Source organism: Ostrea edulis, chromosome 10 (assembly GCF_947568905.1).
Source record: "Ostrea edulis chromosome 10, xbOstEdul1.1, whole genome shotgun sequence".
NCBI lineage: Eukaryota > Metazoa > Mollusca > Bivalvia > Ostreida > Ostreidae > Ostrea > Ostrea edulis.
The window spans coordinates 3,318,590-3,335,286 of NC_079173.1; the positions used below are offsets into that span (position 1 = coordinate 3,318,590).

The window sequence follows — 16,697 nt, forward strand, 5'->3', positions numbered from 1 at the left end:
ATCCACTGTAAGAATTGTCTGTTGTCTGAACAACAGTTTTGGTGAGCATTAGGATACCATATTTTATTCTTAAGTTAAAGGTATATATGGGATCTCATTTCCTAAGTCATTTTTGTGACTTTTTCTACCGATTTTGTGACTTTATGTCCAGTGACGTTTTGTCCTGTGACTTTTTGTATTGTGGTTTTTTATCATATCTCATCCAATGTCATCATTGTGATTTTTTTGTCCAGTGACTTTTTGTCCTATGGATTTTGTGACTTTTTGTCCTGTGACCTTTTTGTTCAGTGACTTTATGTCCGTATATCAAGTAATCTTTATAAATTTAGAGAGAGAGAGATAGATAGAGAGAGAGAGAGAGAGAGAGAGAGAGAGAGAGAGGGGGGGGGGGGGGAGAGCGAGAGTACTATTTAACATAACTGAGTGTGAGGAAACGGTTATGGGTATGTGTATAAATGTTACACTTCCTATCTGCTTCAACGCCCCAGACATCGATCAGCGCACATTTTACCTTTGAAACAGTAAAAGCAACTTCATAAAAACTGACAACTGAACTCTATGACAAACGGGATGATTTCAGCTTCTCTAACTTCCCATATCTATGTAGCAATATTCCATTATCACCTGCATATGGTGTCTATATATCCCAACTGATTCGATATGCAAGAGCTTGTTCTGGGTATAGTCCGTTTTTAAATCGAGGTAAGCTACTCTCAAACAAGTTGATGGTACAGGGATTTCAACAGTCTCGATTGAAGTCAGCATTTCGCAAATTCTATGGTCGTTATAACGATCTAGTTCGGCAATACAACCTCGCATGGGGTCAAATGCTGTCTGACGTGTTTCATCCCGATTGTTAAGCCGTTCTTGGCACACTGATTTTGACTGCGGATAACACCGTTTACCTGATCAGGATATGGGGCTCACGGCGGGTGTGACCGGTCAACAGGGAATGCTTACTCCTCCTAGGCACCTGATCCCACCTCTGGTGTGTCCAGGGGTCCGTGTTTGAACAACTATCTATTTTGTATTGCTTGTAGGAGTCATGAGATTGATCACTGTTCGTTATCTTCAGCTTGCATAGATAATAAAGGAGGCAAAGGAAAGTCTAGCATCATCAAACTCTATATAACATTTGAGGGAGAGATGGGGATAAAACGTGTAAAGCGAGGACAATTTTTAACTACTTGACAAAATTCTGCCCAGTTACGTCTCCATAAACGTGACCCGCATCATACGAAAGATGTATAAAGCAAATATTAGACTGCAGGGGACAAGTGATGTGAGGACATGCTCTAATTAATATTATCTCAGAACATTTTTTCGCAATTCGAAAAAGAGTATTAGATAGGTGTTCCTATATCTATACCTAACACAGTACATGTTTGCCTTTACAATAACATGCGTGTAGTCTCTACTAAACATTGTGAAGACGTCCTAACTTAACAGGTTTCATTGTCTCGAGAACGGTATCGGGTATATGTATATCTGTTACATAACACTTCCTGTCTGCTTCAACGGCACAGACCTCGATCAGCGCACACTCTACCCGTGGAACCGCAAAGACGACATTAGACTAGCTACACGGACACCGCTTGGTATTCAATACAAATAAAGCTTCAACCAAATTAAAATGAAATATTTAATCGGATCCAAATTGTCAAATTTTAATCACATTTTTGGTGCTTTGAATATCTGAGAGGGGGGGGGGGGGGGACCGCAATGCATATTTTAAGGGAGGTAATATAGTACTAAAAAAGCATATTACAAGTAAAACGTAGTTTTGGGGTCTACACCACCCTTGTCGAATATGTGCGGCCTTACTCTACAAAGTATGATACATTTTGATTCAACATGCTATTAGAGAGTAATTTTGCTGATGCTGACATTCATATGTACCGTAATAAAATGAATTAGTAAGTGGTATGTGAGGAAACCAGCACTTGACGAAGGAATAAAAAAAAAACACCCTAGTTAAATTTGTTGAGTATAACTAACGATACGCTGATAAGCAGATTGCATGCCCTGAAGTAGAGACATTACACATTTGACATCCTGTATGCGACGCGTTGAACATATGCACGCATGATCTTCTCTTCTGTGTGTTGTTTTACAAAAATCAGATAGGGTTTGATCGCTCAATGCCACGGATTTCTTTGATTTTAACAATATTAACTTTAATTGCACCATCTTACATAATGTTAACCCAACCACCAAATTTCTACCATCCGTTGCCATGGAAACCGAAAGCAGGCTTATTGAGGGCTAATTGAACTGAAAAATACAACCCGGTTTACCAATGTTTAGTCCTTGTGGTATATAAAAAAAAAACAACTAATTATCTCCATAATTCTCCATTTCCCATAAAATGCCCTCCTTATTTATGATATTTATATCCACCTAAGGTAAAGAGTGTGTTACTGACCGCTGTACCAATGTATTATAATTTAACACTTTGCAAAAAGTGATTTTTTGTTGGATTTCATTGATTAATTTAGATAATTTGGAAAATACATACAGCATAATGAACTTTCATCAAAGGATGTCCATACCAACAACTCTTGATATATATAAACAGATTAACGATGAAACGTAGTGCAATTGATCTATAGTAGCATGAAAACTGTAGATTTTGGCATTTTACCAAAAATTCATACTAATGATAAATAATACAAACCTACATCATTTTCAGTGAAAATGAAGAATATGAGCAATTGCTATTTCAAAAATAAACATGGAGAGGTTTAACACATTAATAAAAATTAGTTAAAGTGATAAAAACACGTAAACATAAACTGTAATCCAGTAGGACTCCCCACCCCATCCGCAAACACCAAGTAGATTTTGCAGTCATTTCCATAAACGGGCTACACTACATGTATTGTATTGCCATGTAAAATATTACCAATGTCTAGATAAAGAATTAAGCACGTGAATACCATAACAAGAAATGTTTGCAAAACATACATATCTCTTCAGCTATGCCATCTGTATACTTGTGTTATTTTTTATACTACCACAGTCATAGCAAAGGAGTACCAGAGTCATGCATCACTGTCAATATGTGAATGTTTGCTTCTTTATTATATTTCATTAAAAGAAATTGTGATTGGTTAAAGGTGGAAAGTTTCCATTTTCTCTGAAGTTTGAGCATACAGAAATTGCAAAATGTACCCTTCTAGCTGACATCAAATGCATTCAGTACATCACTGCACTTCCAAGGTGACCTTTTGAACTGAAAATCACCAAAAGTCTCTATAACCAGTGACCAACCCATGCGTGGAATAGCATCACTATAAAAAATGTCTTCTCAAGATATTAGGCAGATACTGATAAATTGTTCATTGTACTGCCTAGTATTTGCTGACCTTTAAGCAACCAACATATGAAATATAATTGAACAACAGACTCAAGATATTGGGGGACACCATTGCATAGAGTACATTTTTAATTAATTGATTGATTGATCGATTTATTTATGTTTTCCCCCACACTCAGCAATTTTTCAGTTATCTGGTGGCGCACAGTTTTGTTTTGTTTTTGTTTTTTGGTGGAAGAGAGAACCAAGATACAATGTACCTGGTGAGAGATCACCGGCCTTCCGAAAGTAAACTAGAAAACTTTCTCACTTTTCTACATGTAACTGCATGAAACTTTAGAATTTATTGAAGTTTGTTCAGTGTTACTGTAATCTATGTTGAAATGCCAGTAATTAGTAAATTCATAATATAACACACAACAACTCATTTTTGCAAAGATGTTTATTCAACAAACATGGATCACAATGTTATCTAAACAACGCAATCATCTTTTTTTAAAATCATTATAACAGTGATTTTCTTTCAACTGTTCAGTGATGAATCCTTAATCAGTAGGCTCTGATAAGACACTTGCAGGAGTTATAGCCTGCTAATTTTGCAATAGTTTAGCTACATTAGTCTTCTGACACCAAAACTTTATCTTAACTAAGTCACAGTGTGTCTTTAGAAGAATAGATTGCCAGTTTACTGAATCAGAATGGGTTTGTGTCATGAGGTGTGTTCATTGACTGTAAAACTCGCAGGTTTTTTTCCCCATTCTCATCAGCTCTCCTTTGTCTTCTATATCATATAAGAGTCATGGAATGCATCTTCTGCTTTTCAAGTTCTAAAAAATGTGTTGCACAAATATTGAAAAGTCCATCTTATTTTTCACATTTTCATACAGTATATACCTAATTCAATTTAATTAAACTTTCTTTTACCTGCATTTACATGTACAAGAGCATTCATGATGCTAGAATAGTAATCTTACCAATTAATTAATTACTTAATTGATAGATTATCATCCCCGCCAGCCCTCAAAAATCATATGTAAAATCAGCATAGATTTGTATATCTGGCATTAAATTATGAACCTATGTTGACAAAAGCTTGTTTGTCATTGATATATTTCTAAGAAAATAAAAATTAAAAAATAAAATCCTCCCACCTGCCCCATACTTTTTGGTGACCCTTGATGATAATCTACTAATTCAGTTGAATTGGCCTAAAGGATCTTATATTTTGATACAGTTTGTATACATGTGTTTATGCTGTATTAAAGAACAATTAATAGTGGCAAAACTCATAAATTAACAAGGTGTCCACATACCTTATTGGTTACCTGAGTATTAATCAAATTTCAAAAAAAAGTAAGTGTCACTATACCTTTAAGGGCTATGAAATCCATGCTATCGGAATTTAACTTATAAATATGCAGACCAGGAATATTAAATCTTCTTGTTCTGCATATTTATAAGCTAAATTCCAATATTCAGCAGCAATATTAAACAAGAGTTCTTCTTAAAACATAAATTCCACAGAAAGTACCCATACTAATGAAGGACTTAAAACATAATAGTTAATATGTTATACATTATATGACTCGATTGGGCTCACATTCACATTCACAACCCTCGGTTTTCGAAATTCGCAATTTTGGTACGCCTTCATGCTTTTCCTTCATAAGCATTCAGCTTTAGTTAAGGTAGTTCTACCCTCCTGTGACGTCATAAGATTTTGCGAAGTCAATTATTTAACAAGATTTATGCATGACATGAACGTAAATTTTGTTCGAGTCCGTTTCAATAGTTATTGTTAAAAAATCGTGTTAGCCATAAAATATTTCAAACGTACTGTATATGAATAATCAGTGAGCTACATTTTTCACAATGCTATATGAGTTACTTCCCCCTGATTACAGGGAGTGTGTAGCACATTGCTGTCCTCATTTGATGGTGTCAAGTAAGGAATAAATAGAAAATGTCCGATTTCTGATTGCAATCGATTGCTAGTTGAGGAAATGTTCTAAGAATTAAGTGTAATGACTTGAAAAGAATATAACTGAACACAATGTCTTACTCACTGTTTACATGTATGTGGCCCTTGTGTTTTTTTTTCAAGCAATGTAAGGTCATGATGTAACAAAGTATGTAAATATTAACTATTCCTCCATTTGTTTAGATCAGAATCATGATGTCCTTAGTATATCAGCAATTCTTCATTATTAATTTCTATCAGTTTTTCGACAACCAAATACAAAAAAACATGCAATAAGATATATGCCTAAAAACTTATGTACATTATCAATTTATCATTTCAAAATGAACAAAACTACTTGTTGCTAAATATACACCAGATGTCAATAAACAAAGCATGTTAATTACCTCGAATTGGCATCTGTAGTGTAAAATTTTCGTTAAAATATTTTTCCCAATCAAGCGTCCTAAAGTTCATAATTACAGAGATATATATGATTTTAACAATCTTTATCCAGAATAGCCACAAAACATGCACACGTTTGATTTGTTGTAAACTTGACAGTCAGAGATATATATGTATAGAGAGAGAGAGAGAGAGAGAGAGAGAGAGAGAGAGAGAGAGAGAGAGAGAGAGAGAGCTACAGGTCATCACTTAGGATTACATGTATTATCATAAATTAAGCCTAGTCCTTTTGAAAATGGCCACATGAAACATGAGTTTATCAATTTTCCCCAATTTTAATGATCCTGAACTCTATGGAAATGTGATAGGAAACTCCCTGAGTGAATGATAGGTAGGGGACATACTTAACTAGTATTCTATTGTACACCCATGCCGTAAATGCATGGACCACTTTAATACAATGCTCAGTCTTCATGTATACCACTATAGCTGAATAGCCTGGCTGGCAGTATAAAATAAATTCGGTTTCTCATATGTATACTGTAAGCCAGTTTTCTGATACATTTTATTCAGGCTTTACTTTAGAATTTGAATTCTAAATCAAATAGAAGACTTACGTCAATACAAGTTCAAACACGGCAAAAGGCAGGGGTTTTTCATATCTTCTATGAATATGTCTGTTAGCCTTCTGATTCCCTGATCATTTTTTCTAATCGGATGTAATGCAATGAACCGTCAAATTCCGCAACATTTACTTTTTCTACGACTACGTAGACGATTGGATGCTAGAATCCGATTACTTTGGCAACGATGAAACGGATTTGTATTCCACGAAATAAACCGGAATCTGTTAGCACAACTGAAGATAAAGATCTTAGTAGTGAATTGAGTGAAGAAAGAGCATCTGATATTGATAAACTTCTGAAAAAGAAATTGAGTAAAAACTGAAATTTCCACCTCCTGTCATACTGAAAACAAATGAACGCTGATCATATCCCCAATGCAAGGTAGTGCTACAAAGGGCAATAACTCTTTCTGGTGTATTTTGGTTTCTGCACCAGAGGAAAGTACTGGCTTATGTGTTTATCTTTGGTTTCTCCGCAAATGTGTCTGTACTTTTTTAAAGTCCGATTCAATGCATTTTACTAGCATACAAGGTAAAGATAACGAACAGCGATCAATCTCGTAACTCCTATAAGCAATACAAAATATATAGTTGGGTAAACACGGACCCCTGGACGCACCAGAGGTGGGATCAGGTGCCTAGAAGGAGTAAGCATCCCCCGTTGACCGGTCACACCGGCCGTAAGTTTATACCAAATGACTGGGCAAATATATGTTATCCCTCTGTAAAAATTACATATATCAAACCCTTATCATAAAAATAATTATTTCCATTGTTTTCAAGGATTAAATAAATACAAGAAAAATTCTAAAAGCTAAACCCCAGCTCAACATAATTTTTACCATTCTTGTTTTTATAAACAATAGCGATTCATTGTTAATTATTCAAAATATAACATGCATGTACAGATCTTGTCCAGCTGTTGTTAGAGGATCGGTTTCCATGACAACCGTTGTTAAGTCAAACCTTTGCATACCCTTTTCGTTCTATACCTATTATAATATTGTTACACACAACGTTTCATCACAATCTGTAACATACCGTGGTCAATGAATTTTGATAGTTACATAGAATCACTCTTAAGAAAACGTGCAGCAGGGATCCAACTGTTGTACATATAAACGATGTTCGATTGAAATGGGAAAACAAATTTTTTTCTATCAGCTTAATGCAAAATTTACATTTGTTTTTATTCTTAAAACATACAAAATAAAATTTTGTTTTTGATAAATTGTTGAACCAATTCTCGAAGTCTACATAAACGCCATTAAAACAGACATAGCATATTAATCTTGCACTCATATACGGTCATATGTAGATCTATTTGTATTATTTTTTTCACTAGCTGTAAAAATTATTAGTTCCTAATCCTTATCATTATTTATAGCACACTATTGAAAACAAAATTAAATGCTGGTTTTTTGTTTGGTTTGCTTTTTTTTTTAGAATAAAAAAATTGGAGGTGTATTAGATATGCTAAATCCTAAGTATATCTAGTTGTAGTAGGTCCCTGATTTCACTTTTCGTTTTTTCTTAAATGCTTTATTTAATATACTGGAATGTAATGCAATATAGCTTTTCATAAGCAAGCCGTCCTCATTTTCTGCCGACGAATAAAATAGCTATTGTACAGAGAATTTGTCCTAGCAGGTAAATAACAGTACTTCACACTGCGGCGGTATAAATCTGCCCCGCATTGAAATCTCGCGGAGGGATAGTGCGGGAAGGATTAGCATACGGCGGGGGGGGGATACGGGATCCATGTTGGCCGTACTGTAGGAGGAGAAATAACCCCCTGTTGACCGGTCACACCCGCCGTGAGCCCTAAGTCGAAACTAGTGTGCCAAGAAAGGCTTAACCATCGGTTTGAAACACGTCAGACAGAATTTGATCCAATAATAGGTTGTATTGAGGTACTAGATCGTTATTTCTTCCTCTTCACTTAATCTCTCTATCACTAAGTGTACTAGGGAACTCCGTAAAATGACAATTGTCGTTTCTTGTAAGATATGATGATGTATTTGCTTGATTATTACGCCTCAGATCATTGATATTATATGTGTTATCAAAAATGTTTTTCCAGGAAGCTAAGTTTCGTTTCATAAGGATATTCATTGTTCAAGTTCACATAATTCATTGTGTACTACCACGATATGTACAGTAAAGTTAAAATCGGCCTTAATTTGAGAATCAAAACAGGAACTTTACTATACACATTTTTTTTACCAATCAGTTATAATAACAAATTTCCGATATTTTAATGTCTGCGCCCACAATTCAAACAACTAACACGTGCAGCATTTCTTTACAAGTAATAATGGACAAAAATGGATACAGATCCCTGTTTATAGAAGAAAGTAAATGGTTAAGTATTTATTAATTAAAATTCGCATTAACAGCGGTGGTAACCACTATTGAAATCTGTGTTGATAAAATTCATCGTATTCTCAAATTTGATGAGGAAATTCAGGGTAAAATGTATTTGTTGGAATCTGCAAGACTAGAGTTGATCAGACAATTATTTAAAGAGAACGGCGTAGTTACACATATTGTATTGTAAATTTGTTACACCGGCGAAGTTAACAAAGTAGCGTCCAATAGTTGCAACAGCTAAAAAGTGTCCAGTTTGCTCTCAATCGGCAATCCTCGGATTTGTCCGATTTCAGGAGGCAATGACCTCCGAATGATTTTCTTTTTACCAGAAAAAAAATCAACGATGCTCACCGATTGTTTGACTACAATACAATAATAACAACATAGTACAGTGCCAACCAGACCGAACCTAACACCCAAGCAGTCCCAGAAAACAGTCCCGGGGACAGCTCTGAGACTACTCTCTCAACAAGTGGGACTCCTTTGAGACTTTTTGGGAGTATCCTGGTACTGCTTTAGAAAGCAGTCCCCAGGTCTGCTTTCTGGGACTGCTTAATTCAGCAAAGCGTGAATGAATCACGTGATGTTATGATTGATAAGAAAACCTTCGATTTCAGGTTATAACAACATGTACATATATATTTTGATTGGAAACTTCATAATTATTTAAATCTGTCTTAGTGTTGTAGTGAAATTAAACAATTCTACAGTGCTGGGAATAAGTAACCCATATCTAACCAATCATTTACAAATTAAAAATACGTGTACACGTAAGTAGAAAGCAGTTGATGCTAGTTTAATATAGACGGTATGTGAATAAATCATTTAGGCGACTTTAAACACATTTATTTCAATAACCCAGTCGAGTATCCCAATTTAAGTATAAAATTCACAAATCAGTTGCGGATTTAAGGGGAGTGGGCGTCCCCCCCCCCCCCCGCTCCTAAAATGTTCAAAGTTAAGGCAAGTCGTGGTATCTTGTTTAGAAAAATGTACCCGCAGAAATAAATGACAAAATCTTTTGATTTCTTCAATTACTTTATTGGGAAAACTTAATGTTTTTTCAAAAACCCGTAAAATTTGCGCGATTTTGCTAATTTCACCTTATTAAAATTTGTAGAAAATAGTACAAATGACTTAAATAGGAGACATATTTCAAGCCCTATAAAATCTGTAAAATCCAGATGCTTCCGGGAGCTTCGCCCCCTTGGCCCCCACCAAGGCGGCCTCCAGACCCCCTGCCTCACAACGTGGTGCCTCCCATAACCGCTATTCCTGGATTCACCCCCTGCAAATCGTTGTTTTTATTGGGGGAGGGTGCTTCTATATTTTTCAGTTGCAAGTATATATATAAAAATCAGCAAGGGAGATAAACCACGATCATCAAAAATCATTTTCGTGATCGAGTACATTTGATCAGCTGTTATGACGTTATAATGCATTAAATAAAAAAAATTGAAAATGAATTATTGTTTAATAAACCTCTATTAATGAATTTCCATGCATAACTCTATTTCTTCAGGATATCGTTTCATATGACCTTTAAACACATTTATCTTAATAACCCAGTCAAAAAATAAGTATGATTATACTACATAATTTTCAGAACCCAAGATACACGTTACCTGAAAGAAGTATTAAAAAATATATAATGAATAACAACAACCAAATTGCCTGACAGTACATGGACGTCAATTGATTTTACCTTGTGAAATTGTGGGATACTTCATAAAAAAAGTGTCACAAAAGTATTTTGAATATGTGCTGTGTTCATGTATAATGTATTGTTTTTCTCTTTAATTACATCTTCGATTTCGACTATCGTATTGACCGTATGACGCGCTCCAGAGATTATCGATAATGTTTATTGATGATCTCACTGTCGGCTTAACTCCTCCAACTAGTTATTTTAACCCCGTCTACTGGTACTGCTGGGACCGCTGGGACTGCTTTTCAGTTTGTTTACTGGGACTGCTGTGGGATTGTCCTGGAACTGCTTTCTGTTAGGTTGAGTCTGGCTGGTAATTTAAGTACGAACAGTGATCAATCTCATAACTCCTATAAGCAATTCAAAATAGATAGTCCGACAAACATGGACTTCTGGATCAGGTGTCAGGAGGAGAAGCATCCGCTGTCGACTGGTCACACCCACTGTGAGCTCTATATCCCGGTTAGACAAATGAAGGTACCCCTAGCCAAATCAGTGCTCTAGGAACGGCCAAACAATCGGCATAAAACTCGTCAGATAAAATGTAAACCAAAATTAGGCCCTCTTGGCAAACTAGATCGTTATAACAACTATAGAATTTGCAAAATGCTGACTTTAAACGCTACTTTTGCAACCGCTGCATCATCAACTTGTTTGTCATAAGATTGCTTCGATTTAAAAACTGGCCATAAGCAGAACAAGCACATCGAATCAGTTGAGGGATATAAACATCATATGCAAGTGATAATGGGATATTGTTACATAAATATGGGAAGTTGATGATGGAGAAGCTGAAATCATCCCGTTTGTCATAAAGTTGAGTTGTTAGTTTGCGGTTAATATCTATTTTCAATCAAATAAATGATTAAATATGTTTGAACTAGAGTAAACCATCTTCGTGTATTACATTGTATGTAACAGCAGAATTTTACAGGATTGATAATTGAATTACACTTAACAGGAGCTCTTTCGTTTGTCGATGGCAGAGGAATAATTACAAATAACTCAACAGATTGTCTCGGTAAACATCTCTTTATAGTGAGAAAGAATATACAAATGCAACCAATGCTTGTAGTGTAGAGAAAATGATTCAATGTATCTCCTCTCCCGTTTCCATTTTCACAGAATCTGCAGAAATCCTAAATAAGCCTCGGGTAATTGAATTAAGATTATGCTAATTGGATGTTAATCTCTATATCTTTCTGCTTTAGATCCCTGTATGGTAATCGAATAACAACGTTACAGAAAGAGGCATTTGCTGGATTGGTGAAACTAGAAAGACTGTAAGTGGTTTTTCTTTCATTTTATATGAAATGTGGATAGTTTTTTTTTTTTTTTTAGTTTCACTGTTTTACATCTGTTTGATCTGAATTTCTCGTTATAATTATAGAACATATACGGTAGTTTGATACAGAATACATAAGTTCAAAAATGTTATATCTGGTGTATCCTGGATAGAATAGCGTGTTTGTCTCTCTCTTAATTTCGATTTTTATAAGATTGCTGAAATTGTCAATGTTCATTATAAAATTATATTTGCATTTGTAACTGTTTTCTCCTACATAACACTATTACGAACATTACTTATTTATCCCTGCATAAATCCACTACGGGGTCAACAGAGGTCATGGCTGTGCGTATGAACATTTGTTAAAAGTAGGTAACATGTACTACTTTTACTAAGGCAATACACATTTAGCAATCGCTCTCACTTACTGCAGAAATCTATCAATAAATGAAATCAACATCACAAAATGTATTTATGGTTTTATTTGTATTCAAAGCAGTGGACTTTCATCCATAATTAATTAAAGCATTTCTGTAAACAATATTTTACTAGCCTATTGTATGTATAAAATTTTGTCTGCTACAACTTCACCCTGGTCATCGGTGATATGGAATTGTACCTACTGCTAGACGATGACGTAAGGCTTTAACAAAAAGGATGTATGACCGATAAGTCGTCAAAGTACATTAAGACCTACACACCGCACTGTTTCCGTGCCATAGCAGCCATAGGTGATTGATGTCGGTTTCCAAGTTTATCTCGGGACATCAAAGCGAGGCGTCGTTAAAAACCTATTGCTCATGTTTGTTAACAATCACATATCCAAATCCAAACCGTCCCTTACCTTAACTTCGTGCAGTTCCACATTCGATTCTCTGCGATGTTCGGTTTTTTCCGGAGATCCATCTGCGCTGCGTCCTCTGTCCTGTCTATAAATGATTTGCCTACACCTGACGACTGCCGCCCTGTTCTTCATGTTCCTCCACCTCAAGTTAACTCCGTAATATCCACCTAATATCTTTAAATGTCGGTCTTCAACGTCTTCACTTTTCAAAAGTGAAAGTGCATCACAACTGTAAGTGTAATATTGCGCACCTCCGTTTGAATCATAACCCCCCCCCCCCCCACCTAAAATTAGACATATGGAAGAGTTTTCCATTATATACTCTCGAGTTAATGTATAAGTATATGTTGATATACTTGCTTTCTAGCGTCTTAATAATTAAAACAGTTCTTCATTTCATGGAACTTTGTTTTGTGTTATCGTCATTTTGAACATCTATGACGCTTCGTTGTGGGCGTCAACAATTTGAAATGTATGGAAACGTGTTGTTAATACAATTCAGCAATGTTACCGACCAAAAATGTAAATATAAGTAATAAGGTATCATTTAAAAATATTTATCGGGATATAAATACGGGTTGGTACATGATTAAATTTTCAATAAAGCCCTTCGGGCTTTATGTAATTTGATCACGTGACCAACCCGTATTTATATTCCGATAAATATTTTAAAATTATACCTTATTTCTTAATAAATTTCTACAAATGAATTAAATATATCAAATACAAGCAATAGGAGTGGTATTATGATACCAAATCTATGTTCTTTGATAAACACCTGCCTTCTATACTTACCCTATATGAAGTGGAAATCGGGATCTAATCTGCTGAAACCAAGCGTTTATACCACAGATTCAACAGAAGGCATTTCAAAATGTATTCCGTAAGTAAATGGGTTATGATAGAAGGGTTTCAACAATCTCACTTCAAGTCAACATTTTGCAAATTCTATGGTCGTTATAATAATTCAGTTTGCCAATAAACCTATAATTGTGTCAAATGTTGTCTGACGAAATTCTTACTGGCGGTTAAGCCGTTCTTGGACACTGATTTTGACTATGGATTACTTAGTTTACCTGATCAAGATCTAGGGCTAACGGCGGCTGTGATCGGTCAACAGGGGGTGTTTATTTCACCTTGACACATGATTCCACCATTGATATATTCATGGGTCCGTGTTTGCCTAACTCTTTATATTATATTCCTTACAGGAGTTGTAAGAGTGTTGACTGTTCGTTTTCTTAACATTTCATAGGTTTCTTTTTATTTATATTGCTATTTTCTTACCAATATCGGCGATGGATTTAGTTCTCTTAGACCCTATTTTCACCTTAGATGTCGCGTAGTTTATTTGTCCTGCGACATAATTTACTTCATTTTTTTCTGTCAAAATGAATTAATGTACCTAAAATAAACAAGCATACCTATTTACTACTTATGAATACCGGTATCAGAAATGGTCAGATTGAGGATCTTTTGAAAGAAGTAAAGAAATTGATTACAAGTGATTTGTCCAATCTAATCTCAAGATGTAAACGTCCAAACGTATTTTTAGAGTGCATATATCGTGCTTATTACCGCAATACCTACAGTCGATTTACACTAGGCTCCTAATCACACCTCTAGTGTATCCAGGGATCCGTGTTTGTAAAACTTTTGCATATAGAACTTATGAGATTTGTCACTTCTCGTTGTCTTCTCCTTTCATTCTGGAGAATTCTCGTCTAGCACAGACAGTGTTAAGGCAAACAAGTATTACGTCATCTGTCTATTGGACTGACAAACATCTTTCTAAAATTTGAAAGTCTAGAATCATGTTCTGATCACATATATTAATCACGTACAGTGAACTACACGATACTAGAAAACAAAGATAATTCAGACTCATTGAAACACTGTTAAATGGATGAGGGGGGTGTAAAACATACCGTTGGGATATTTATACCGAATTATTTTGACCTGATCAAGATATGAGGGAAGGGATAGATAAAAATGGTAAATATACGCTTTATTTCGGAGGAATGTAATTTAATAATGTCGGTATACAGTATGCAAGAGTCTACAAGTAATACTACTTTAACTCACCCGAGGTGAAAGCTCAAGTAAGTTATTGTGATCGCCTTTTGTCTGTCGTCTGTCAGTTCATCTTTCTGCCTGTTTGTTCCTAAACTGTTCACATTTTCATCTTAGAACTTAGTACAAATCATCCATGGATGAAGGGGAATTAAGTTTGTTGAAATGAAGGGTCATTTCCATTTAAAGGGGAAATAATCTTGAATATGCAAAAATAAGGTGGGGTCATTAAAATTTTTCCTTTGAAGAACAACTGTGCCAGATAAATTCAAATTTGAATGGAAGCTTTCTGACATAGTGCATATTTCAATTTGATAAAATCATGGTCATTAGTGGAAAGGGTTGGGCAACAATAAGGCATCAAAGTTTTACATACAATTGTATAGGGAAAATGTTCTCAAAATCCACTAGGCCTGGGAAGTTCAATTTTACATTAAAGCTCCCAGATATAGGTCAAATTGAAGTTTGTAAGAACATGGCCTCCAAAATAGGGGATCAAATTTTCATATCCGAGTATATAGGGTATATGTTTATAGATCTTTTCAAAACCCACAGGGCCAGATAAAGTGAAAATTTACACGAAAGCTTTCTTACGTAGAGTAGGTCCAAGTTTGTCCAATTCATAATCCTCGAGGGTAGGCTAGAACCACAATAAAAGATCAACGTGTTATATGCTGAATTACTGAAAATGTTTTAGTCATTGCTTTATTATATACATGAAGATAGCAAGCAGTGCATGACCAATCTATAAGATATACAAAATTAAGAATCGACAAAACCTGAATATACAAGAGGTGGGATCAGTTGCATAGGAGGAGTAAGTACCCATATTTAGCCGTACATCTTGATCAGATAAACGGAATATGTAGTCGGTAGTCAAAATCAGTGTGTAAAAACGTATCAAAGTATCAAACCTAAAGATATCTGTTCAGTAGTTACGTGCCTGTGATAATAAATTAGATTAATTCAACGCATGTGAATGTTGCATCCCAGGACAACATTTCATTAAAATAGTCAACTCAAACATGTTAGATTATGCATGTGTAATGACGTGTCTGAATTGGATTTATTGATTTACGTCCCGTCGAGAATTTATCAATCGTACTGAGACGTTACCTTCTTAAGGTGAAATACCAGTGTGGGTTCTCTTATCGGGGCAACGCCTGCCATGCCACGGGACATCCATTCATAAGGTGTTATCTGAAAGAGCCTCTAATTTCACTTCGAAATGCCGAGCGTTTAGGGAAGGAGCAATCACTACCTATGTTAACATTTTAGGTTCCATGTGGTCATAGCGCGAGCAGTGCTCGAACTCACGACCTTCTAGTTACGAACCGAAAGCTGTACTGCTGAGATACCACGACCGGTATAAAGTGTTAGAGCGTTTGTTCCATAACTGGGAACCGTCGCGGTGGTCTAACGGTAGAACGTTCGTCCCGCATGTGAAAGTTTGGAGTTCAAATCCCGGCAGCGACAGACCTAAGTCATTATAACAGGTAAAATTGAAAGTTTTACATCAGATGCAAATGTCATGGTTCCTCAAAGACAACCCTTAAAACGGATGTCCCATCTCAAAATAGATAAGGCACACTGAAGAACCCTCACTGTTCCATTGCCGTTTTGCGCCGAACATAGGACAAAATGGGTAGCTCTTCATCATTAGTAGTGGCATCTCCATCTAACTTAAACATTATCATGAAGGGCGTTAAACAAGATACAATCAATCGTAACTAGAAGGTCATTGTTCCACCTCCGCTCATGCATTGGCCGCGTTATACCTCAGACGTTAACCTTGGTATTGACTTCTCGTTTTTTAACTGCTCGACATTTACAAGTGAGAATCACGGGTCTTTCTGATATGACATAAAAAGTGGAATTACCGTGTCGCAGGAGGCGTTAGCACGCTATTGAACCCTCACTGCTACGGTCCTGATCGCTAGGCATAACTCTAAATATGTCGTACTTCACCTGGAGCTGGTGACGTCTAATTAGGAGTGAACATTTCTCAACAAGACGTAAAACAAACAATCAATCAATTAAGATGAACATTTTGAATGACTCTATCTACACGCACCGGTCATTTAGACTGGAGGCGCTTAACA

General features: G+C 35.7%; 1 protein-coding gene across 28 annotated transcripts in view; it reads left to right on the forward strand.

The window, feature by feature from the left end:
* Window positions 1-16,697, forward strand: part of LOC125666552 (leucine-rich repeat-containing protein 15-like) — a 412,115-nt gene that overhangs the window by 225,150 nt on the left and 170,268 nt on the right. For 25 of the 28 annotated variants that reach the window (XM_056151679.1, XM_056151700.1, XM_056151697.1 and 22 more), the window contains one exon: window positions 11,602-11,673. The exons of the other annotated variants lie outside the window; for them this stretch is intronic. In XM_056151679.1, coding sequence (XP_056007654.1) covers window positions 11,602-11,673 — 72 coding nt within the window. The remainder of the gene's footprint in view (window positions 1-11,601; window positions 11,674-16,697) is intronic. 28 annotated transcript variants of the gene reach the window in all.